A 23534-nucleotide genomic window follows, 5' to 3' on the forward strand; every position below is an offset into this window, starting at 1 on the left:
GGATTACCCTCCTCTACCAATGACATCACAGGTCCCTTCACCCTTGTTCAGGGTTAACAAAGTGCACTCTTTACAATAGCCCCATGAGGAGATAATGCAGTGATTATTCTACCTATTGCAGAGATGAAGAAGCTGAGACTCAGGCCTCTATCACAGGCACCAACCTCTCACCTAATCTTTTTTTTTTTTTTTTTTAGGGGGAAGGTAAGGCAATTGGGCTTAAGTGACTTGCCCAAGGTCACACGACTAGTTTTGTGTTAAGTGTCTGAGGCCGGATTTGAACTCAGGTCCTCCTGACTCCAGGGCCCAGTGCTCTATTCCCTGCACCACTTAGCCGCCCCCTAAACATTCATTTTTTTGTTTGCTTTTTGGAGGGCAATTGGGATTAAGTGACTTGCCCAAGTTCACACGGCTAGTTTTTGTGTTTCACCTGATCTTTTGCAATAGCCCTAGAAGGGATGAGAACCCATTGCACAAGGCGGGTTATGGAGTGTGTACTGTGCGTGGGCTGGTAACTTGCTCCAAGTCACTACTGGGAATGAAAGGGAATCTCTGGAGGAATGAGCAGCATGGGAGAGATAGACCACTCCCTCCTCTCGCCCAAGAAGCATGGGAGGGAGAATGAGGATTGGGAGGGAAGTCTCGAGTGCAGCCTGAGAGCTCTCCTAGGGGCTCAGGGCACAGGGAAGCTGTGAACACCGAATTCTTACCTGACATACACTCCCTGAAGGGAAAGTGTGGGGAGGACAGGCTAGCTTCTCTCCAGGCTCTTAGGAGTTGCTCTCATTGCTCTCTAGGGGAGCTATGAAGTGGGAGTCACCTTTGATGGGAGCCCCACAGTGTAGAGGGACGGGCCTGCCAACTCTGTTCCTTCCCTCTCTTAAATCTCCTATCTCTCCTCCAGATGTGGATCTCCTGCCAGGCTCTCCCAGGCATGGTGCCCCTCGGGCTCCAGACGCAGTTTCTGTTGTTCACTCCGGGGCCCCACGAAGGGCTGCCAAGAAGGCAGAGTCTCTTTCCAACTCTTCCCGCTCTGAATCCATTCACAACAGCCCCAAGTCATGCCCTACACCAGAGGTCAGTGTTTACCCCACCCAACTAGATACACAGGAGAGAGAGTTTAGCCTAGCTAGCTTAGCCTGGCATTCTAGCCACATTTCTATGAAGCTCCCATGTTCACACTTCTTCTGGGGGTCCTCTGTATGGTAGGTTGCTGTACTGATGGAGGGCTGGGGAAAAGTCTGACTGGGCAAGGGAGAGGGGACAGAGAGGAGGTGAGCTGCACACAGCTCCCTGTCCTCAGAGGTTGGGTTGTAGCCCTGCTGGTCCTTAGGGGACCAGACTGGATGGAGACACTTTGGCGCCAAGAACACTTGCAGAGAGACTATTAATAACAGTAGCTATGGGTATTGGGGCATTTCCCTTCTTCTACTACTTTGTACCTAGCTCCTAGGTACAAAAGCTAGCTCTGGGATGGAGATGAGACCCAAGCTTCTGACCTCCTAGTTCTGAACTCCATACTTCTTTCCTGTTGGAGATTGTATGTTCAGGCCATCTTCAGTTGTCCTGCCTGTTCATTCCAATTGTTGCTGCCTTTTTTCATCCCAACACACAATCCTTTTCCCCTCAGGGCTTTTAGTAGTAGAAAAAAGTTTCCCAAGTACCAATGTGGTGCCGGGGTGAGGTACTGGGGGTAACATCCCACTGTGTAATGGTGGAGATTGTGGAGTCAGGGCAAGCCAAAATCACTTCTCCCTTGATTGGTCTCCCTGCTTCATTAAGTCTGTTCAAGGTTCATCCAGTCCTATATTGCACAGAGTAGGAAATACTGTATAACTCCCCCTGTCTCTTGGCAATATCCATCCTCTCGTTTCACCATTTCCCCTTTGAGTCAGGTTCTTTAAAATAGGGTTTATAATCTGAGGTCCATGGGAACTCCCAATTACACCAGGGCTCTGTGTAGCGTAGGTGGGGGCGTTATCTGTGAAAAAGGTTACATTTTTATTTTCAGTAGCCTGTAATCAGGGTTTCTTAACCTGAAGTCTGTCAACTTTTTAAAAAATATATTTTATAATTATTTCAGTATGATTGATTTCTTATGTATTTTATTTTATGCATTTAAAAACATTCTGAGAGGGGATCTATAGGTTCATTAGACTACCAAAAGGGGTCCATGACACACAAAAAAGTTAGGAATCCTTTTGATTAGGGTGACCCTTTAGTTCACATTTAAATTCCACACCCAAATTGTCAATGAAAATTTCTTCCCAAATCAGGTCTTGCCCCTGTTATCTCCAATCCTACCTTCTTATCCCTCATCCTCAGTTCAGTTTTCTCTACTCTCATGCTGCCAGCTTGGCTTAGTTCCTTATCACCTTCCACCTGGTATTATACTAACCTCCTAACTGGACTCTCTTCCTCAAGCATCTCCCCTTTCTAATTCATCTCCTGCACAGATGTCAAAGTGATATCCCTAAAAACATGGGTCTGACACGTCCTTCCCCTGCTCAACAAACTTCATTTTTACCTCTGGTATCACATATAAAATGTGATTTGACATTTAAAGCCCTTTGTGACCTGGATCCACCCTATATTTCCAGCTAAATATTACTCCCTTTCATGTACTCTACAGTTAGGCAACCCCTTTGGTATTTTTCATACTACCTTTGTATACCCCTCCTTTTGCCTCTCCCTCCATCCCTGTAACACATTCCTCTCCACCTCTAAGAATCCTTAGTTGCCCTCAAAGCTTCTACATGAGTCTCTCCCTTTTTTCCCTTTTTCCTTTCCTGCATTATGGTGCCTCCTTTGTTTATATTTTGAGCCTGGAACATAGGTGCTGAATAAATTCTTATTGATTGATTGGTTGGGGAAGGGCTCCCTCTGCTGGAAAGAGGATGGAATAGTCAAAACTCAAATTGAGGATTGTTTAGGGAACAGGACCTCAGGGGGCCTGGGATGGTGATTTCTTTCCCTTTTTCCTAAGTAGGAGGGGGTTTCTACACCTCAGGGCTGTGATTGACTCAGAGCGCTTTAGCCCATGGAAAAACCGTGGGCTCCATTTGGATCATGCTATGTGCATGTTTTTAAAATGTCCGAGGTCAAAGGTTTCATGTAGTATGGGCAAAACTTCTGGTCAGGCTTTGGCCTCAGGTTTGTTCCCCTTCTCTGCCTTCACCAAACCCTAAAGCATCTAGTTTTTCTACTGTTGCTTCTTGTCATCCCTCTAGGTGGATACAGCCAGTGAGGTGGAAGAATTGGAGGCAGACAGCGTGTCCCTACTTCCAGAGGCTGAGGGTATCTTCAGAGGGGCCAAACTCCAGGTCTTCCTTGCTCGTTATAGGTGAGCATCCTTCCTGCCTGAACCTCTCAGGCCATCTCTCCACATGCCCTGCCTCACCTCACCTCCCTTCACCCTAACGCTTATCCTTCCCCACCAGGCAACAATGCTAAGAACAGGTGAGCAAGGATGCCTCTGGAAATAGGGCAAAGGCAGAGGGTTTGGAGGTTGGGTAGAGAGACCTGAACATTTAACATGATTGTTTGTGTGTATGTGTGTGTGGTGTAGGGGAAACAAGCCTTTCTCTTTTTATTAAAGGGGAAAACTTAAGTGTCTAGTAGGCAGTAAAGGGGCTGGGAATGAGGGAAGGGGAAGAGAAAAAGTAGGGATGGGGCAGTAGTGCCCCCCTCCCTCTTTTCTCATCCAGTGATCTTGCCTCTCCTACCACCACCACCAGCTACAACCCCTTTGAAGGTCCCAATGAGAACCCAGAAGCAGAGCTGCCACTGACTGCAGGCGAATATATCTATATCTATGGCAACATGGATGAGGATGGCTTTTTTGAAGGTAAGTAGAGTAGGAAAATACTTTTATCTACCTGCCTTTAGATCACCTGTTCCTGGAAGATGTTTTAGCTTAGTTGATCCCTCTTTCTGGATCAGTCAACTTCCCTCTAGGTGGCGCCATAGTGTGCAGAGCGCTGGCCTTGAAGTCAGGAAGAGGAGAGTTGAAATCACTTACTAGCTCTGTGACCCTGGGCAAGACATCTGCTTTAGTTTCTTCCACTGTAACATGGCAATAATAATAGCACCTGCCTCTCTGGGTTATTGTGAAAATTAAATGAGATAAAATTTGTGAAGTGCTTAGCCTAGTGTCTGTCACACAGTGGGTATTTAATACATTTTTGTTTCCTTCCCTGCCTTCTTCCCTCCTAAAGACCTGCGGGTGTCCTGTGCCTTTGGCATTTCTAAGCTCCATGTCCTTGTCTTTTCTTGGAGGTCATGTGAAAGTCCAAACTCTTATCACTTACTATGTCTAAAGCACTATTACGTATTCTCTGGGTGGGCTATGAAGGCAAATAAGTTAGCTATAATTGCCCATCATGTTTTGAGTTTGCCAAGGTTGAGCCTTCAGAAACTGTTTATTTTGGGGCAGGTAGGTGGCACAGAGGACAGTGGACCAGCCCTGGAGTCAGGAGGACCTGAGTTCAAATCTGGCCTCACAAACTTACTAGCTGTGTGACCCTGGGAAAGTCACTTAACCCTGTTAACCTCAGTTTCCTCATCTGTAAAATGAACTGGAGAAGGAAATGGCAAACCACTCTAGTGTCACTGCCAAGAAAACTCCAAAAGAAAGAGTCGGATAAGGCTAAAAACAACTGACCAGCTTTCTGACTCCAGGCCCAGGGCTTTATGTCCTGTACCACCAGCTAGCTGCATCATTGCGGCGTGAAAGTGACCCCAGATTCTGTGAGGTTATAATATTAAGGGAACTTAGAGTCTGGTAGGTTCTACCACATGGGATTGAAATGGAATGGCTTTCTTCCTGCCATTCTATGCTCTATGGCACCACCTACCGTGTTTCCCCGATAATAAGACAGTCTTATTATTTTTTTTGGACAGAAAAACACCAGAGGGCTTATTTTCAGGGGAGGGCTTATTTTAATGAACATTGACAGCAATTTTAATAAACAGGTAAATGTGAACAAAAAAATGTACCTTTATTCAATAAGCAAATCACTGGGGAAGAACAGGATGACGCGCTCACTGCTGCAGCTCTGATTGGATGCAGCTCGGAGCGCCGCGTGCGTTTCACCCGGGGGGGGGGGGCGGTGCATAGAGAGGGTACCGTAATGTAGCGTGTAGCGCAGGGGATCACATTCACTACAGTAGCAATCTCAATAGGAAAATAACAGGGGAGGGCTTATTTTAGAGGAATCTTACACAGTAAGGGGAGGGCTTATTTTCGGGATAGGTCTTATTATCGGGGAAACACGGTAGCTGCCCTGTGGTTGGATTAAGTTACTTCAAATTAAATGCTCAAAGTTCTCCATTGTTAAAACATTTAAACAAGTTTTCCATCAGGACTAGACGCTGGTTTCTCATAGTTCCCTTCCCTTTCTTCTTCTCCCTTTGTCCATTGCTCAGGGGAGCTGATGGATGGCCGCCGGGGCTTGGTCCCTTCCAACTTTGTGGAGCGTGTATCCGACGATGACCTCATGACGTCACTGCCCCCAGAGCTGATGGACCTGTCTCACAGCTCAGGCCCTGAGCTCAGCTTCCTGAGTGGCGGTGGGGCTGGCAGCAGTGGGGGACAGAGCAGCGTAGGAGGCAGCCAGGCCAGGCATGAGGAGGAGAGGAATGAGCTCAGCCCCAGCCCCCTCCTAGACCCCCCTGCCGTGCCTTATCCCCGACACCTGGCCATCCTAAAGCAATTGGCCCACAGCGTGGTGCTGACATGGGAACCCCCTTTAGATGCGGCTGAGGTTCAGGGATACCATGTCTGTGTGGACGGAAAGCTGCATCAGGCCCTGGGCCCTGGGACACCCCGAAAAGCTGTGCTGGAGCATTTGGACTTGCAGTCAGGATCTTGCTGTGTGTCAGTTCAGGCTGTGACCAACCAGGGCAGCTCAGATCCTCTCTGCTGCTGTGTGATGGTAGGGGCAGGAGCTGGGCTTGCCCCTAGCCAGCTGCGGGTCCGCCGGCTGACTGCCACATCTGCTGAGATCAGCTGGGTGCCCAGCAATAGCAACCTTGCCCATGCAGTCTACCTCAATGGGGAGGAGTGCCCACCTGCACGTCCAGGTACCTACTGGGGCACCTTCTGCCACTTACGTCCTGGTACACCCTACCAGGCCCGGGTGGAGGCCCGGCCCTTCACACTTGGGCCTTCGGAACCGAGCTGGGAGAAACTACAAAATCGAGCGGCTGTTGTACATTTCACCACTTTGACTGCAGGTATGAAGGGCAAGGATTGAACTAGGGCTAGGCGACTGGAGATGGCAGGACAGATTGAATTGCTTCTTTTAAAGCCTGTTCTCAGGAAATTAAGCTACTGAGAAGATGTCAGAGGCTCAGGGCTGCTCCCTTTTCCCTGTGAATGAACAATGGAGCTCTTTGTCTCCTTAGGAGGGGATATAGATGGGGGACCTTAGATATCATTGAGTCCAAACCCTTCAGCTTACAGATAAGGAAACTGAGGCCCAGGGAAGAGACTTTATCCAAGGTCACGCAGATAAATAGGAGGTCTTTTGATTCCATACCTAGTATTCTTTCTACTATGCCGCATTGTTCCCTCTTTCCAAGGATTGGGTGGGTGGGCCTCTGGTTGACGTTCTATTCCCCTCCCTCCTCTAGGCCCCCCAGATGCCCCTCTGGATGTGCAGATTGAGCAAGGCCCCTCTCCAGGGATCTTGGTAGTCAGTTGGCTCCCAGTCACCATTGACGCTGCCGGCTCATCCAATGGTGTCAGGGTCACAGGTTATGCTGTTTATGCTGATGGACAGAAGGTACCATATTGGGATTCAGGGAGTCCTACCCACATTCTAGCCCCTCCATGCACTATGCCCTCAGAGACCCGTCATTCACCCCTATTGCAGATGAAGGAGAAGACCCTCATCCCTTCCTTTCTAGTAGCCCACAAACAGCTGACTATCACGTGCTTCACATAGTGATAGTGTAAATACTAGGCATCCAGGGTGGGAGTATTCTGTTGAGGTTTCTTCCCTAAGCCTCAAGATTTCCTTCTTTCCCCTGCTAGGCAATTGGGGGGGGGCATCAGAAATTAGAGATGGGGAGGTGACCTTATGGTGGGAATGGGTGCTGAAGATTGTTTTTGTTCCTGTTCCCCCCTACACCCCAGATTATGGAGGTTGCCTCCCCAACCGCGGGCAGCGTGCTGGTAGATCTCTCTCAGCTACAGTTGCTACGGGTGTGTCGGGAGGTAGTGGTGCGCACCATGTCTCCTCATGGAGAATCTGTGGATTCCATTCCCGCCCAACTTCCTCCAGCCTTGGCACTGGCCTGCCCACCCCCTCCAGTTCTCAGACCATCTGCTACCTCCCCTTTGCCTTCCACAAGCCCTGAGGTCAAATCCCCTCCTTGCCCTGCCTCTCTGGGTCCTGGGGATTCAAGTCCCCTCCCTCAGCACCGTGATCCTCCTGGGAGTCCAGACACTGCAGGAGACCTCCCCAGCAACCCCTCCAAGACAGCAGAGAGACTGCCCCAAGAGAACTCCACACGGGACAGCCAGCAGGTGGTTATACTGGGCAATTCTTTGGCTGGGCCAAGACCTTGGGCTGTTGGGAATGAGTGCTGGGCCCAGAGTGCCCCCACGAAGATTCTCCTCCCTACTCATTGCTTCCTTTTTCAGGAGGAGGCTGGAGCCCTCACAGCAGCAGGGTGGGCCTCTGGAGGCAAGAGAGGCCAGGGCACAGGGCCTCCTCTGTCTGGGAAGAAGGAAGAGGATACAGCTGTGGTGGCAGAGAAGGGAGTAGGAGAATCTGGTCCTACCCCTTGCCCAGCTCCAGGAGCCCCTGCTGAGAGGATGCTGGGGGTAGAGACTGGTCGAGGAGAAATTGGGCCTGGGCACCGTACCAGGGCTGAGGTGAGCACGGGGGACAGTACACAGGACAGAGAACCGTGGTCATAGCAGGGGGACTCTGAGCATCTCTAGTCCTCAGGGTCTATGACTCTTTCCCATCTCCTGTGGCTGGCCAGTGTCTCTCTTTCTCTTTGTGTACATATTGGAATCTGACTCTTTCCCCTCAACAGTCACTATTTCGATGGTGCTCCGGGGGTTATAAAGTGCTTTACCTATGTATGATCTCGTTTGTGTCTCAGAATAACCCTGTGAGGTAGGAGGGGGTGAGGCAAACAGAACCTCATAAAGGAAGGAGACAGGCTTCCAAAGCCTCCTTTGCTTTATTCCACCAATTAATGCTTAATAAATGCTTTCATTAATCAGCACTCTTGATGAGTTCCAAAATGTTTTCCAACCTGTGTCTCTCTGTGGTCACCCCCATTCTATCAAAGGAGAAAAGAGGCCCAGAGAGGAGGAGTGGCCAATATACTGGGGATCACTGCACAAAAGTCTGTGCTTGGTGTTGTCATGGGCACCCTCTTTACTTGGGGTAGGAGTTGAGTTTTCCTAAAGGACTTTACTACTTATGGAAAAGAAGGGAGAATAAAATCATCTCACAGAAGACAAGAGTTGATGAGTTTCAGAGTGCTAGCATTGGGATTTCTTATCTCTTCAGAATTTAACTAGCTTAATTCTGGTCTTGGGAAACAGACCTCCTGGGGAGGGTGTGTGGGGAGGTGGGGGGGGGAAGGAATGAGGGGATGAGGTAGAAACCTCAGGACCCAGATCCTGCTGGGGTAGAGACCCTTAAGATGTCCTAAGGCCATGGCTGCATAGGCTGCTACAATAGGAGGGAGCAAGGCAAAGGTAGATAGAAACCATCTGGGCAACTTCCATCTTTAATTAATTCTTGCTAACTAGGTGCTAAACTCTGTTTCTGCCTGCTAAAGGGGCACTACTGTTGCCTGTGCTCTCTAAATTCTGGTGCCCTGAGCCCTGGTTATACTGTATGTAGCTGTCAATTATGACCATAGCTTCTTGGATTAAGTAGTTCCATTCTGTAGCTTGGGTCTACCACCATGATTGGGGGGAGGGGAGGAGAAGGGAGGGGAAGGAGGAGGAAGAGGACATGAATGAGAGGCCTAGCCAGGTGGCCTCGAGGCTGCATGTGACCTTGGATCCTTTGGATTTATTCTGTGAAGTTTGGATTCAGTCAAAGGGCCACACTTGAGGACCTAGGGGGCCACATGTGACCTCGAGGTCAAAGGTTCCCCACCCCTGATAACCCTTTCCTCAAAAACTCTCTGTTCTCTCCCACCCCTCCTCTCCTTCAAAACTGGTACCCCTTCTGGTGTCTCAGTTAAATTCTGTGATCAGTTCTTTCAGAAAGCATTAATCTGCCGTGTTAACAAGTCTCCTCCCAGCCATAGGAAGTAAAAGACCATTTCTTCAGGGCTGAGATTATTATTCTGCTTTTTCAGAAGAGAAAACTGAGGTCCAGAGAGGTAGCATGGTATAATAGAAAGAATGCTGACCTTGGAGTGGGAAAAGACAAAAATCTCTGAAATCTGAATGAAACCTAGCACTGATACTTCGCTAGATAAGTGACTCTAGGCCAGTCATCTCCCCCTCTCTGAATCTCAGTTTCTTCTTCTTTAAAATGGGAATAGCAAATACTTGTGTCACCTATCTTATAGGGCTATTGTGAGGAAAACATCTTGTAAATCTTAAAAGTGCTATGTCAATGTGAATTATTGTTATTATTATTGCTATTAATACAGGCAGCAAATGCTACTCGTGCTGGGGCTCAAACAATCTCCCTCTCCCCATTCCCCTCTCCATCCTCTTCCCCCTTCTTGGTTTCCTTTCCTTCCCTTCTCCTCTACCCTTGTTCCCCATCTTCCTTCTTGGCCCCTTCCTCATTTTCTCTCTCTTTGCCCCATCAATATCTTTCCCTATCTGACTTCTCTTTCTTTTTCTCTTCCCCCCAAGATCTTTTCCCACCTTTTTCTTCCTTTTTCCCCTGACATCTTTTCCCATTTCCCTTCTTTTCTCTTTTTCTTTTTCCCTTTCTCCCCATTTTCTGTTTTGCCCCTTTCTCTCCCTTCCCTGTTTGTTTCTTCATTCTTCTGCCTAAATATCTTGGGGGAGGGACTCCTTCCCACTTCATAGACTTACATCTCCTCCCCCACCCCTTTTCCTCAGCAGAGGGAGGATGCCACTGAAGTTGGGGCCCGCCTGACAAACTCTCTCATGGACCATGGCCGAAGCTCTGACCTGTCAGACATCCAAGAGGAAGAGGAGGAGGAAGAGGAGGATCAAGGTGCAGAGTCTCTCTCTCCCCCCCAGCATGGGGAGGCCAACAACAGGGAGAGTGGTGCCAAGGTAACAGGGGTGAGGGGAATCAGATGGAGGCTGGTTCTTCCTGGGTAACTTCTACAGCATCTCTTGACCACCAGTGATGTACAAGTCACCGTGCTGAACTTTGGGCAAAGGAGACCAGGTGGATGAGGTTAATTTTGTGACCCCTCTGAGGGTGAAAGGGGGGTAAAAAGGAAGCTTTTTCTATTGCTTTATCAAGGAACGGTGCATAGAAGAGATCATTTAGTATTGAGAGAACTGCTGAGAATGTAGACACAGAGCCCAGACTGGGCTTGGATAAATAGCGTCTGAGGTCCTTAAGTTGGGGACTGGTGGGAAGGGGATGGAGGGAAGATGGCCCTCTTATTCAACTTCCATTAAGACATGTCTGTCACTCAACATCACCTCCCAATCCTGGGGCCCAAATATTCCTTCAGTGAAGCCCGGGGGTTAGAATATGAGGAATCAGGAAACATAGGCTCTCCTTCTGGCTCTGTCTTCCACGTGCTGTGATCTCCAGGAGGTCGCTAACCCTCTCTGGACCTCTTTTCTCCTTTGATAGAATGGGGAGAGGTGGTTGGAGAGGACTTTGGAGGAAGTTGAGGGAGGGATGTTTGATTGTCCTAATGCACTCCTCCAGCCCCAGCTTCTGGATGGTGTTAACCCTTTTCTCCTCTTTCTCAATGACCCCCTCATTCCTGCTACTGCCTGTGTCCCCTCCCCCACCCCAGCTGGACTCTTGTGAGACAGACAGTGATGAAGAGATCCTAGAGCAGATTCTTGAGCTTCCTCTTCAACAGTTTTGCAGCAAGAAGCTTTTTAGCATCCCTGAAGAGGAAGAAGACGAAGTGGAAGAAGAGAAGGAAGAGAAAGAGGAGGAAAAAAAGGGGCCAGGTGGCTCCTTGACTTATGCCCACCTGCCACAGCCCCAGGGGGTGGGACCAAATCGCTCTGGCAGCCGTCTCTGGGAGCTGAGACCGTCCCCCTTAACCCCTGACTGTTCCCTGGGAAGGGACCCCCCTGAGGAACTTACCTCCTGCCAGCCTGGAGGGAGCCCCCTGGGGAGCCGGCGGAGGGGAGGGAGCTCCCCTGAGAAGTTGCCTGCCCGCAAACGCCCTCCTGACCTCCGAGAGCACTGTAGTCGCCTCCTTGGCAGTAGCGGGACCCAGGGGTCTGGAAGGTTGGGTCCTTCTTGGGATAGGGGTGCCCCCTCAGCCAGCGAGGGAGTGAAATGTGGAACAGAAACTAGTGGGAAGGGGTGGCCAGGCCTATCCCGGAGATGTCCCAGGGGCCTTGCACCCGAGTCAGGCCTTGCCAGCTGTTTTGCCCCAAAGTGCTTGGAGATCAGTATTGAATACGACTCGGAAGATGAGCAGGAGTCTGTGGGCAGTGGCAGCAGCATCTCCTCTTCCTCCTGCTGCCCTCGAGATGGGGAGGGCCAGGGCACTGGACCAGAAGGCGCCCCCCGAGGAGGAAGGCGTGGAGCACCTGGGGCAAGCTCTGCCCCCAGCCACTGCCTTCGCCTCTCTAGCAGTGAGAAAGGGGAGCTGGAAAAGAAAGGCCGGAGTCTGAGCTGCAGAGTGAAGGAACCATCCCCTCGGGTCTGTGTCCACTGGCCTCAGGCATCTCCTGTAGTAGCTGCTGTTGTGCTCCCCTTCCCAGCTGCCTGCTGTGCCAGAGTGCTTTGCGGGCTCCGTTGCTCATCTGCCAGGAGGTCCCATTCCATGCCATCTCCATCTGCAGTGCTGGGAGCCAGGCCTTCCAGGCTCCCTCTCACCTGCCTCCTCCCCACATACATTCAGTGCTTCTGCTGCCTATGCCCCTCTGTATTCTACTCCCATTTGGAGGCTGGCACCAGGCTTTTGCCTGCCACAGATCATCCCAGGCACCCATTGCCTCTTGGCAGGGTGGCCACTTGCCTCTAGACAAGAGAGCAGGCCACCAAGTTGGAGGGGAGGGCATCTTTCTGAATGCTTAACCTCAGCCCTCAGGACTGTAGCTCTAATCCATTTATTTAGGGAAATTTTAGAGGGCAGTGGGCGCAGAAGTGGGATAAGATTAGTATCTTCCTTAATTCCAGGATCCATCTTGCTTGACTCAAGGTGTTGGCACAACTTAAGGGTGATTAGGATAAGGCTGTAGGCAGAGGGCATGTTGTGTCTGGCTTTTTTGTACCGTGCTTGGCTGCTGGGAAAGAGGGGTGGTGACAGGGAAGGAGGGGGAAGGGCTCTTTCAAACCTAAACTGAATCCCTGGGTACCAAAGGAATGGAAGGATGATTTCCCACTCTTATATCTATAGACACCAGAGGCGAGAGAGCTCAGGGGCCAGGATGCTGCTGGACAGAGGGGTCCCCCCAGGAAAGGAAATCGACCCCCCAGGCTAGGTTCGACTGAGCTGGGTGAGTGGCTTATAAGAGGCAGATATGGAGAAACATTGGCTGGTGCAGGAAGTAAATCCTTCTATCCAAGGCTAATCTGGGCACCTCCCTTTTTGAACTTGGGAATCATCGTGGTACAATGGAAAATGTGCTGGTTTTGGATTTGAAAGACCTAGACTCAGATCTTGGTGCTTCTATTTGCTACCTGTGCAAGGGGAGATTGGGGGAATAAGGGGGGGGGTTGGACTAGATGACCTCAAAGCTCTTGATCCATGACCTTTTGTCCCTTAGGCTTTTCAAGAAACCAGGCAAAAGAGGTTTCCCCTCCAAATGAACCTGTACGGATATTTGTGGCTCTCTTTGACTATGACCCTGTGTCCATGTCACCCAACCCTGATGCTGTGGAGGAGGAGCTCCCATTTAGAGAGGGCCAGCTCTTAAAGGTAAGAATGCCCTGTATCCCATCATCTTGACTTCTGGCCAGAAAGCTCAGATAGCTGGTCTTGAGAGAGCCCTCCCTAGGTAGGATTATTATAAGGGATTCTTGGGGCATTTTTCCTAGGTCTGATTTTACTGAAAAACTCATCTATGGAATGATTTGTGCAGATGCATTTAAGCTGTGTATGTATACACACACACACACACACACATGCAGAGTCAGTCTGAGCTCTTCCTCCTTACCTTGATAATAAGATCATTTAGGGTATTGCTTTTTGAACAAACGATTTTCCCCCTACTGTCAGTGTACATTTTCTGGAGGTGTGACTATACCCCTGCTCTAAGGTGGGGATAGTATTGGAAACTGCAAGGGACAATGGAATGGATATATCCATGGTGGGGGAGTTGAACTAAACAGCCACCAGCCTGAAGTTGGAGAAGTGGGTGGAACCCAGCAGACAGCATAGCATGGTGGAAAGGGCACTAGATTTGGAATCAAAGGACCTGGGTTCAAAGTCAATCTCTGCCACTTGCTGCCTCTTTGACTTTGGGCAAATCACTTGACCTCCCTGGGTCTTGGTGATTTGTAAAATGAGGAGGGAGGGTTTGGATTAGATCATGGATTCTTGACCTGGAGTGTTAGAGGGGTGGGGTGAGAGGAAGGGCTATCTGTGAACTTGGGTGGAAAAAAATTAAGTCTTTATTTTCACTGACCTTTAACTGATATTTTAGCATTTCCTTCATGTATGACTGTAGGCAATAAACATTACTAGGAGGAGGGGCCCACAGGCATCACCAGGCTTCCTAAGGGAGCTGTGACACAAAAAGAAGATTGGCATTTAAGAATACCTTGGATGGCCAAGCTCTGTTAATTGATAGTGTGCTTTTTTTTATCCATAAAGCAAAGAAAATAGGGGTGGCCAGGTGGCTCAGTAAGTAAGAGCACTGGCTCCAGTGTTGGGATGACCTGGGGATCAAATCCAGGCTCAGATACTTAGCACCACACCCAGAAATAGCTGGCCGTGTAACCTTGAGCAAGTTACCTAACCCTGATTGCTTTAAAAAAAAAAAGAAAATAGGATGAAAATTTTTATTTATTTCCAAGTACAACTATAATAACATTTTTGCATCAGTTGACGCACATGGTCCTTCTAGTATTAAGGTCCAATTTCTAAATCCTAGGATCCTTTGAAAAAACTCAATCTTTGCTTTAGGAAACTTTAAGGGGAAGGAAGGAAGGAGAATGTAAAGAATCTGGGGAAATGAGAAGACCCTGAAGATCTAGGCATGAATTGGTACCAGTAAGAGATAAAGACAGAACTTTTACTTTAGCAGGTCTGGGGTGCCAGTCATTGAAAATCAAGTAGGGCAGAGAACAGGAAATGATTGCCATTGGATGAAGTGAGGCTGAATTAGTCCAACCCTTTTGTTGTCTGGGACCCATTTATTCACAAATCACGTCTGCCCATTTCTTCTCTCTTTTTACCCCCATCTCTCTATCCCTTAACCTCTTTCCCTCCACTGTTCTAAGGATGTTGTGTTGGTCCTACAGTGTGAGGAGGTTGGATCTGGCTACTAAGGTACCTATGGTCTCTGTCCCCAGGTGTGTGGAGAAAAGGATGCTGATGGCTTCTATCGGGGAGAATGTGGAGGTCGAGTCGGCTATGTTCCCTGCAATATGGTGGCTGAGGTAGCAGTGGGCAGTCCTGTGGTGAAAAGAGAGCTGCTCCAGAGGGGCTACATACACTCTGACAGCCCCAATGAGGGCTTAGGTATGGTTTCTGCCCTGCTCCCTTGGTGATGTGAATGTGGCTATTTGGCAGGGAGATAATCAAGGGGCTCCTTAGCACTAGGGGTTAGAAAACATACCCAGAGATTCATTCTGGGCCCTCAGTTACTTAGTAGAAAACATTCAGAAGTTCTCAAGATGATTAGGCTAGGTAGGAAGGGAGCCCTCAGTACCTTAATCACTGAGGAACTCAGTCTAATTCCATGGTGGCCATGGAATCTCCAAATGAAGTTTTGAAAATGGGACCTTGGAATGGTCTTTGTTCTATTTCCTCTCCTTTCCTCTATCTCACTGTTTATCTCATTCATTATCTTCTCTGGCTTTGTTTTAGGGAATGGCTCCTTCCCACTACTTACTCCCCATCCATCTGGGCCACCCCCCAAACCTCGGAGATCCAAGAAAGGTAGGCAATTGTTTTGGTACCCAGTGAAAGGGGGCATCAAGAATAAAGGCACCATCTGACTTCCCAGGTGCCACTTGGAAGCTCTGTGGGTCTCTGACCCCAGTGGTCAACCCCAGCCATGTGTAGTATCTGGAAAGAAAATTTGGATTGGGAGTTAGGAGGCTTGGGTGCCTAAAGCTCTGTGAACCTCTCTGAACATCAGTTTCCTCATCTGTACAATAAAGAGTTGAGCTAGATGGTTTTTAAAGGTTCATTCCTTCTTAAACAATCTATGATTTTCTAATGATTCTTTTTTTAATGATATTTTTCCCAACTGCATGTAAAAACAACTTTTTAACATTCTTTTAAAAAATTTTGGGTTCCAAATTTTCTCCCTCCCTTCATCCCTTTCCTCCCTCCCTGAAAGAGTAAGCAATTTGATATAGATTATACATGTGCAATCATGCAAAATATATTTCCGTATTAGTCATATTGTGAAAGAAAACACAGACCATAAAAAATACTGATTGAAAAAAACAAAGAAAGTGAAAAGTATCATGCTTTGATCTGCATTCAAACTCCATCAATTTTTTCCCTCTGGATGCGGATAGCATTATTCATCATGAGTCTTTTGGAATTGTCTTGGGTCATTGTATTCGTTCACAGTTGATCATCATATGATATCGCTGTTACTCTGTACAATGTTTTCCTGGTTCTACTTATTTCACTTTTCATCAGTTCATGATAATGATTCTTTAAAAAGCATTAATGATGTTTTTATTTTTAATCACCTACATTTCCTACTGTTCCTTTCCCTGCCCAGAAAGCCATAGAATATGATAAAGAAATTTCTCTTATGATTCTGATCTGGGAAGGTTGGGGTCAGTGTCATACCTGAACTTGAGGGAGAAGGGATAGGACTAGAGGAGCCTAGAAATCTTCTTGTCCATAGCCAAGCCAGAGTTCTCCCAGCCCTGCACTGGGGAATGGTCCTGATGAAGCAAAGACCCAAGCTTGGGCTACCTAATAGCAAGGGAGATGGGGACAAGGACAAAAATGATACAACCCAGTAGTATAGTAGATTGAATACTGGGCTTGGAGTTATGAGAACCTGAGTTCAAATCTTGTCTACAGGCACTAACAGCAGTCACTGATGTGATCCAGGGCAAGTAATTTTTAGCCAATGTCAGCTTCAGTTTCCTCTATAAAAATGAGGTAAATAATAACACCTACCTCATAGAATTGTTATGAGAATCAAATGAGATAATAATTGTAAAGTAATTTGTAAATCTTAAAGTGCCATATAAATGCTATTTTATTATCATTATTATAATACCTCCATGATAGACTTTAAATGTAGAATAAGACACATTTTTGGACATAGTCAATGTGGAAATTTGTTTTGCTTATTTGCTATGAAGACCTTTTTCTTTTAATTATTCAATGGGGGTCAGTAAGTGGGGAGGAAGAGAAAATAAATTCTTGTTCATTGGAAAGAGAAAGTTAAATTAAAAAAAAAATTTCATACCTCTAACATCCCCTTAAGGAATAATGCCAGGTAGAGAGGGGATCAGCCTAAGCCCCTGAATACCAGCTAATCAAGTGGGAAGAAGTGAAGGGAAAAGGGAGCTTCAGGTAAAAAGAAAAAAGGGTTTATTTTTTCTTTGTCCTGCTTCAGGCTCCTCCTCTCAACCAGATGCCAGGGCCAGCCCCAGCACACCCCGTTCCATGGTGGCTGCCTTTGATTATAACCCTCGAGAGAACTCTCCTAATGTGGATGTGGAGGTAAGGATCTTTCCTGCAGAGAGAAGATCTCTGGTTGGGGTTCTCCCAAGGTGGGTCCCCTGGGCACTGCCTTCCCCCAGGCCACTGGAGCTTACCTGGGCATCTCCCTCTACAGGCCGAGCTGTCCTTCAAAGCTGGGGATGTCATCACAGTGTTCGGGGCCATGGATGATGATGGCTTCTACTATGTGAGGGGTGGCAGATAAGGATTTTGTCTCTCTCTGCTCCTTAGTTTCTGGATCCTTCAGGGTTGGACATGAGGCAGGGGAAAATATCAGGGAAAGGAGGGGGGTCCCTGAAAACTGGGAGGGGCAGAGCAGGAGAAGCCTAGCTTTAGACTCACATTTCCCTCCAGAAGTACTTTACTGATAGTGTCCCCAGGGGAACTTGGTTAAAGGGGAGAGAGATTTATGGGGTAGAAAGGGGTCTCAGAAATGTAGTCCAGTGGGAGAGGAGGTTCCCTAATACAGTGCATGACTCTCCCCCGCAACATCATTGGTGTCTTTTCCACAGGGAGAGCTGAATGGACAAAGGGGACTTGTCCCATCCAATTTTCTGGAGGGGATAGTCTCTGGTGAGGACAGGAGGGCAGCTGGGCTACCTAAAGAAAAGGATGCTGGAGTCCTTACAGCTGAGAGCCAGGTGAGCACAGAACCAGTATATCATCCTTCTCTATCTCCCCTTAGATATATAGATGGAGACAGGGTAGTCAAGGGTAGTAGTGGGGAAAGGATGGTTGAAACCTAAGGGAAGGTTGGGACTGTACCACAATGGTTGGGGCAGGAAGAGACTAGCCCCAGACCACAGTCTGCTATCACAAGGCTGAATGATCAGAGCCCTGGATAGTCTGAAACCTGAACGTTTTAACCTCTTCCAGGGTCGAGAGCCTGACCCCAATATCTGGGGCAGAAACTATTGTGTTATACATGACCAATGAATTGGAAGAGATGGTAATAAGGAGTCTGGGTAACTAATAAAGCGGAGAGTGAATCCTTAGATATCCTAGTCATCCACATGAGAATCGGGCTCTCCAGATCTCTGGGACCAATCATCACTCACTCCCCCTTGGGCACTGGCCAAAGGTGAAGGTCAGATTAGTAGGTGCTGAGGGTTGCAGAAAGTCAGACAGAGTCCACTGTGGGAGGAGGGTAGGTTGGGCTCATGTCCCTATGGCAGCTTACCCTCTATAGACTGTTCTCAGAGTGCTGCCCATTCTGTTGAGCTGGCCTTCCTCAGGAGAAAGATCTGGTAAGATCTTCACTCTGTTCCCTAGGGCCTGGGAAGGGGGCCCTTTGAGTGAGAGGGTACCTGCTTTAGCATCCTGTCCAGCAGGCCCCTGTATTCTCCCCCTTACTTCCATGGGGCAACTCCTGCTTTTCTGGGGTATAGCACTAGCTACATGAAGCTGAAGAAGTAGGTGAAGGACATGATGTACAAATCAGGACCAGCCCAGAGCTGGGTGGGGTGGGTCTGTGTGTCTGTCAGTAACCCACTACCTCTGTTTATTCTCTGCTCTTCAGAGAATGAGGAAGAGAAGAGTCCAGTGCTAGAAGGAGATAGATATGTAGAGTGACATGTAAGTGGGGGAACAAGCCCATCTCCCCCAATCTCCCACCATTCCATGTGCCTTTCCAGATACCTAGCTTCCCACCTCCTCTTCACCAGCCCCTAGCCTCTTTCATCCAAATAGAATAGCTCCCCTAGATCAGTATAGTATATTTTCAATCCCCAGTCTGCTCATGATTATTGGTAGTAATAGCCTATCTCATAAGTGGTCATAGTTTATTACATCCCATATTATGTAATTAATCATGCATTATAGCATCACATATATGACATAATATATGATGACATCCTGCATCAAGAGCATTTTGTCATATAGGATTCTGGTATTATAACAATGTGCTTGATAATAAATAATTAGAAGATTGAGAAATACCATTTATAGCAACATCATCTCCCCAGTCACAGATACCATTCTCATTAGCAATATCATTTTAACATAATAGCTGGTTAAAATGATTGAACTTATTTAATAGCCAACTCTCAATCCTGAGGGAGACACTGAGCAATTTAGATACATGTATAACCCCAAAGACTCTCAGCCTAGAGGGTTTACTTCTGCCTCACCTTAGTCCAGGATTCCTTGAGTTTTATACACACACACACGCACACACGCATATATGTATATATATATACATATGTATGTATATATACACACATATACACATACATACATATGTACGTATATACATAGATATAAATACATAGAAATTAACTGTCCTTTTAAAAAATCTAAATATTGATGCCCATTGATTTTATTCCCCTCTCACCCATGCTCACAAATAGTACCCTCCCTTCTAACTAACTATGGAGTACAGTTAAGCATAAACAAATCAACATGTTGGCTGGTTGTGACAATGTATGTTATATTCCTTACTTATTGTCCAACACCCGTTGGGCCAAGATGCAGGAGCCTTGCCTGACTGTATATTCTCTTTCATTGCAATTTGTTTCTGCCTTTCATTTAATTTCCCTAGCAGTATTCTCCTATTCCCCCTTCCACTTATAGCGAAGCAGGAAGGGGGAGAAGCAAAGAGCCTGAGTGGTCTCAGATGAGTTGATCTACCTCTGGGTAATTGAGAGTTGGCTTCCTAGCATACCTAGTTTGAGTTGGGTGACCCATAGACTCTGGTATTAGCTCCTATTCCATATGTCACACTGTCCAGGGGTCATAATGCCATGGGAGCGTGGGGTGGTGGGGGGAGCTGGGGTCAGGTCAAATGTTGGGGTGGAGATGTGTTTTGGACTGTGTTTATTTGGGGTGGTGGGTATAGATGATGCAAGGAAGAAAACTGAAGCAATGATGAAGCAATGAGGATGAGTTTGAAGGAGAGAAGAGTGAAGGGACCCAGGGGGACTGGCGGAATCCAGGGCTGGGGGGAGGGCTGGTAAGGCAGTGCCACATGCTGGAAAAAAGCCAGAGGGTAGATCAAAGGATCACAGGTTTAGAGCTAGAAGAGACTGCAGAGAACATCTAGGCCAACACCCTAACTTTACATACATCTGGGGAAACTGAGACTCAGAGCAGTTAAGCCCAAGGTCACACTGGTAGCAAGTAACAGAAATGGAATTTAAATCCAAATCCTCTGAATCCATTCTTCCTTTTTGCGAGGTTGTACGTGTGTGTGTGTGTGTTTGTGTGTCTATGCCAGATTTGTCATTTCCTCTGTTCTCTCTCCTCTCCATGTACCTCTTATGAATTCTATCTACAAGGGATGAGGCAAGAGATACATGGCTAATGTTATAGAAGAAGAGAACAAATTTAGGGGGGGAAAGTTAACAGATGAGAGATAAGTAAAGTTTTAAGTATCAGAGAACTGAATTAAGAGTAGCTCTACCCTGCTTGGGGGACTGGATTGAATGACCTGATATAGTCTTTCCCTCTTGGGAAGAGTCCAATTTGGAAATCCCTGGTTATTTCAAAGACCCCTCAGTTACCGATTTGAGGAGCAAAATAACCCCTCAAACTTGTGGTAAGCTAGTCTCTCCTGTTGTCTTTTGGGACTGGAACCATTCTGCCTCGGTCCTCTCAGTCTCCAGGCCATGTTCTTTGGGCAAGGGAGAGAGGTTTTTCTTGGAGACTCCTCTGTCATAGAGAGACCCTAGGGCACTTGTGTAGGATTTTTTTCCCAGTTGGGACAATTTCCCTGCCTCGGCTCTCTCAAGGATGGGAAAGATTAGGGTGGCATGGCATATGATCCCAGGACCAGCTTAGTAAAATGGCAAAGCAGGCATTAGAGATTTTAGTATCATGGAGGAAAAAGCTGAGGAAGAAGGGGAAGTCAGCTGCTTCAAAGTCACAAGGAAAAGGGACAGAACTGAGGATCCAGGACTCTCTTCTCTCCCAACCTGATTTTTACCTCCTCTTCAGATAGATTTGGGGTGGGAGGGATCTGGCCTAGGCAGTCAGACCCAGTAAGGGATGGAATGTGATGGGGGTCATTAGGGGGTTGGGAGTAGGGGTGGCAGGGATAGCTAAGGAAAGGTACCTAATTCATTTTCTACTCTTCTTCTCATAACTCCCCAGCTCCAGTCTTCCCCTGCCCAGGATCTGACTGGACCCCTGCCATACCCCCATTCTCTTAGGCCTGGGAGCACTCTTAAGGCCAAGTCGGGGGAATCACTGGCTCCAGCCAAGAAGATGCGGGGCCTCATCTCCAAAGGGAAGCACCTCCTTCGAAAACTGAGCTCGGGGAAGAAAGAGTGAACACAGTCATTTATGCCTGGCAGACAGGACTAAGACTGACCAGCTCCCTATCTCCCTGCCTCTGCCTGGTCTTTCTCAAATGATCCTGAAAGAGCCCCCTAACCTAACAAGGATCTTTTGCCTAGGGACCTATGGGGGTGGAAACCATGGTGGATCTGGGCTCTTGTTCCTTGGACTGCTTTCTGGACATCACTGGTGCTGTGATACCTGGATGGAAATTAACTATGGTAATCCCTACCCTCCACCACCTTAAGATCTGGGACTCTGGGTGTTTGGAGGGGGGAGGGCAGAAGGAGCAGCTCTCTAGACTCCCTCTTAACATCCTTATGTTCCCCTAGGTCCCATGTCTTCCCTCCCTTAAGGGAAAAAAGTTTGCACTGAAGTCTCCCTGTGTCCCCTCCCTCATACCCAACCCCCATGGCCCTCTCAGAGGGCGTGTGGAATCCCTGTAAATATGTATATAAGCAGCTGTGCCTCTGTAGTAACTCCAGCTCCATCTTGCTTCCTTCTCCCCTCCCAAAACCCCCCTCCCAAGTCCCCCAAGGAGAAAGGTCATGCCAAAGCGTGTCCCACACCTCGACCCTCCCCCCAAACAGGACCACCTCAGCCTCCCCCATACCACCTGCCAGTTTTCCACTCCCCTAGCAGGCCAAGGGTTGGGGGTTAGAGGTCAGGGGTTGAGTTTGCCTTATTTGCATCATTAGATTTGATTTCTCTTCTGAACCATCTCTAACCTCTCTAGGTGACAGTTTGGGCATGGGGATGGGGCAAGGACAATTCTGCACTTATTTTCATACATGTCATGTTCAGAACGCAACAGGGGTCCCATCCCCTCCATCCCTCCAACTCCATAGTGTTCCATCCCTTCCTCCATTTGACCCTAGACAGCCAGGTGGACCTCTCTGCATGCTTCTTCACATGTGTTGGGAGGTTGGTTGATTGATCACCTCCATGCCCACCTCCACTAACCCATGCTGTCCCTGGGTCACAGTAAGGGGTGAGTGTGTTTGTGTATGAAATTGTTTAAAAAGACATTTTATTATAATAAAGTCTATTTTCACAAAACCTTTACCAGATTCAGCTTGGGGAGGGGAATGGAGAATTTAATCTCCTCAAGTTGGTTGACTTCTCCTGAAGTCTTTCTCTGGAGTCAAATGGAAGTGACCTTGGGTTCTTGATAGCTATGCGGTAGAGCATAAGCCTTAGCCGGTCCTCCCCAGGAAAAGCCTAGACTATAGCCCTCAGACAGACGGTGAGCTCACTACCTAAGGACTAACTCTAGTGGTCAGTTCTGAGCAGTTCTCATCACCAGATTGGCTATAGGACAATGAATTTTTCAGCCACAGCTACTCTTTAAAAAATAGACTTTATTGATATTACTTGATTTCATATTGCCTAGAATTCCCCCTGTATTTCTCCATCACCACAACTTTTGAAGAGACCTGATGAATTGCAATCTGAGTTGGTGGAGGGACTTAATTCTCTGACAAAAATCGAAGTCCCTTGAAGTATTTAAGTTGGATCAGGGAGTTTAAACTCCAGGCATCTAGACTTGGAACCTTGTTGTCCTGGGTCTGCCTGAAAGAACTGGATCATTTTCCCTGGAACCCTGGAAGGGGGTGAATGAGAAATTTTCACTTGGGTCCTTTCTCTTAGGTGAGTTCCCTCCCTCCCTCCCTCCATTCAGTTCCATGATTTGACCTTGGGGTAACATTACAGTCAGGCTGTAGAGAGCTAGAGAAGTGACTGGGAAGGATACTCATGTGGTCAAATGGTGGGTCCCTGGATGAGACAAGATGGCTTGTTGAGGTCCTTGGGTTCACAGTGCTTAGAGATGGAAGAAATGAAGGATTCTTAACTTGGGATCCTTGGGAGTCTGTGGACAGGTTTCATGGGGTCAGTGAACTTGGGGAGGGGGAAGAATTACATCTTTATTTTCACTAACCTTTAAAATTTAGTATTTCCTTAAATTATTTAGAAACATTCTTCTGGGGCGGCTAGGTGGCACAGTGAATAGAGCACCAGCCCTGGAGTCAGGAGGACCTGAGTTCAAATCCGACCCCAGACGCTTGACACACTTACTAACTGTGTGACTTTGAGCAAGTCACTTAACCCCAACTGTCCTCCAAAAAAGAAAAAAGAAAAGAAAAGCATTCTTCTGTGCAGTCCATAGATTTTGCCAAGGGGGGGAGGGAGGGAGTCCATGACACAAAAAATTAAGAACCCCAAACTAGTCCAACCACCTCGTTTTCACTTTTAAATTTATTTTA

At 47.7% G+C, this 23534-nt stretch overlaps 1 protein-coding gene across 1 annotated transcript in view; it reads left to right on the plus strand.

Annotated features, from left to right (window-relative positions):
- The window catches only part of TSPOAP1 (TSPO associated protein 1), a 39408-nt gene extending 17100 nt beyond the window's left edge, over window positions 1-22308 (plus strand). Inside the window, 17 exon segments of the mRNA XM_069067421.1 lie at window positions 905-1077; window positions 3231-3343; window positions 3738-3847; window positions 5428-6237; window positions 6637-6788; window positions 7142-7534; window positions 7652-7885; window positions 10067-10246; window positions 10954-11823; window positions 12523-12622; window positions 12893-13044; window positions 14643-14811; window positions 15160-15231; window positions 16889-16995; window positions 17111-17182; window positions 17508-17636; window positions 21085-22308. Coding sequence (XP_068923522.1) covers window positions 905-1077; window positions 3231-3343; window positions 3738-3847; window positions 5428-6237; window positions 6637-6788; window positions 7142-7534; window positions 7652-7885; window positions 10067-10246; window positions 10954-11823; window positions 12523-12622; window positions 12893-13044; window positions 14643-14811; window positions 15160-15231; window positions 16889-16995; window positions 17111-17182; window positions 17508-17636; window positions 21085-21264 — 4016 coding nt within the window. The 3' untranslated portion in view covers window positions 21265-22308.
- Window positions 22309-23534: the final 1226 nt, after the last annotated feature.

The sequence above is a fragment of the Petaurus breviceps genome, unplaced genomic scaffold (genome assembly GCF_028583685.1).
Source record: "Petaurus breviceps papuanus isolate PSGF00001 unplaced genomic scaffold, PetGlider_PUasm1.0 90750, whole genome shotgun sequence".
Taxonomy (NCBI): domain Eukaryota; kingdom Metazoa; phylum Chordata; class Mammalia; order Diprotodontia; family Petauridae; genus Petaurus; species Petaurus breviceps.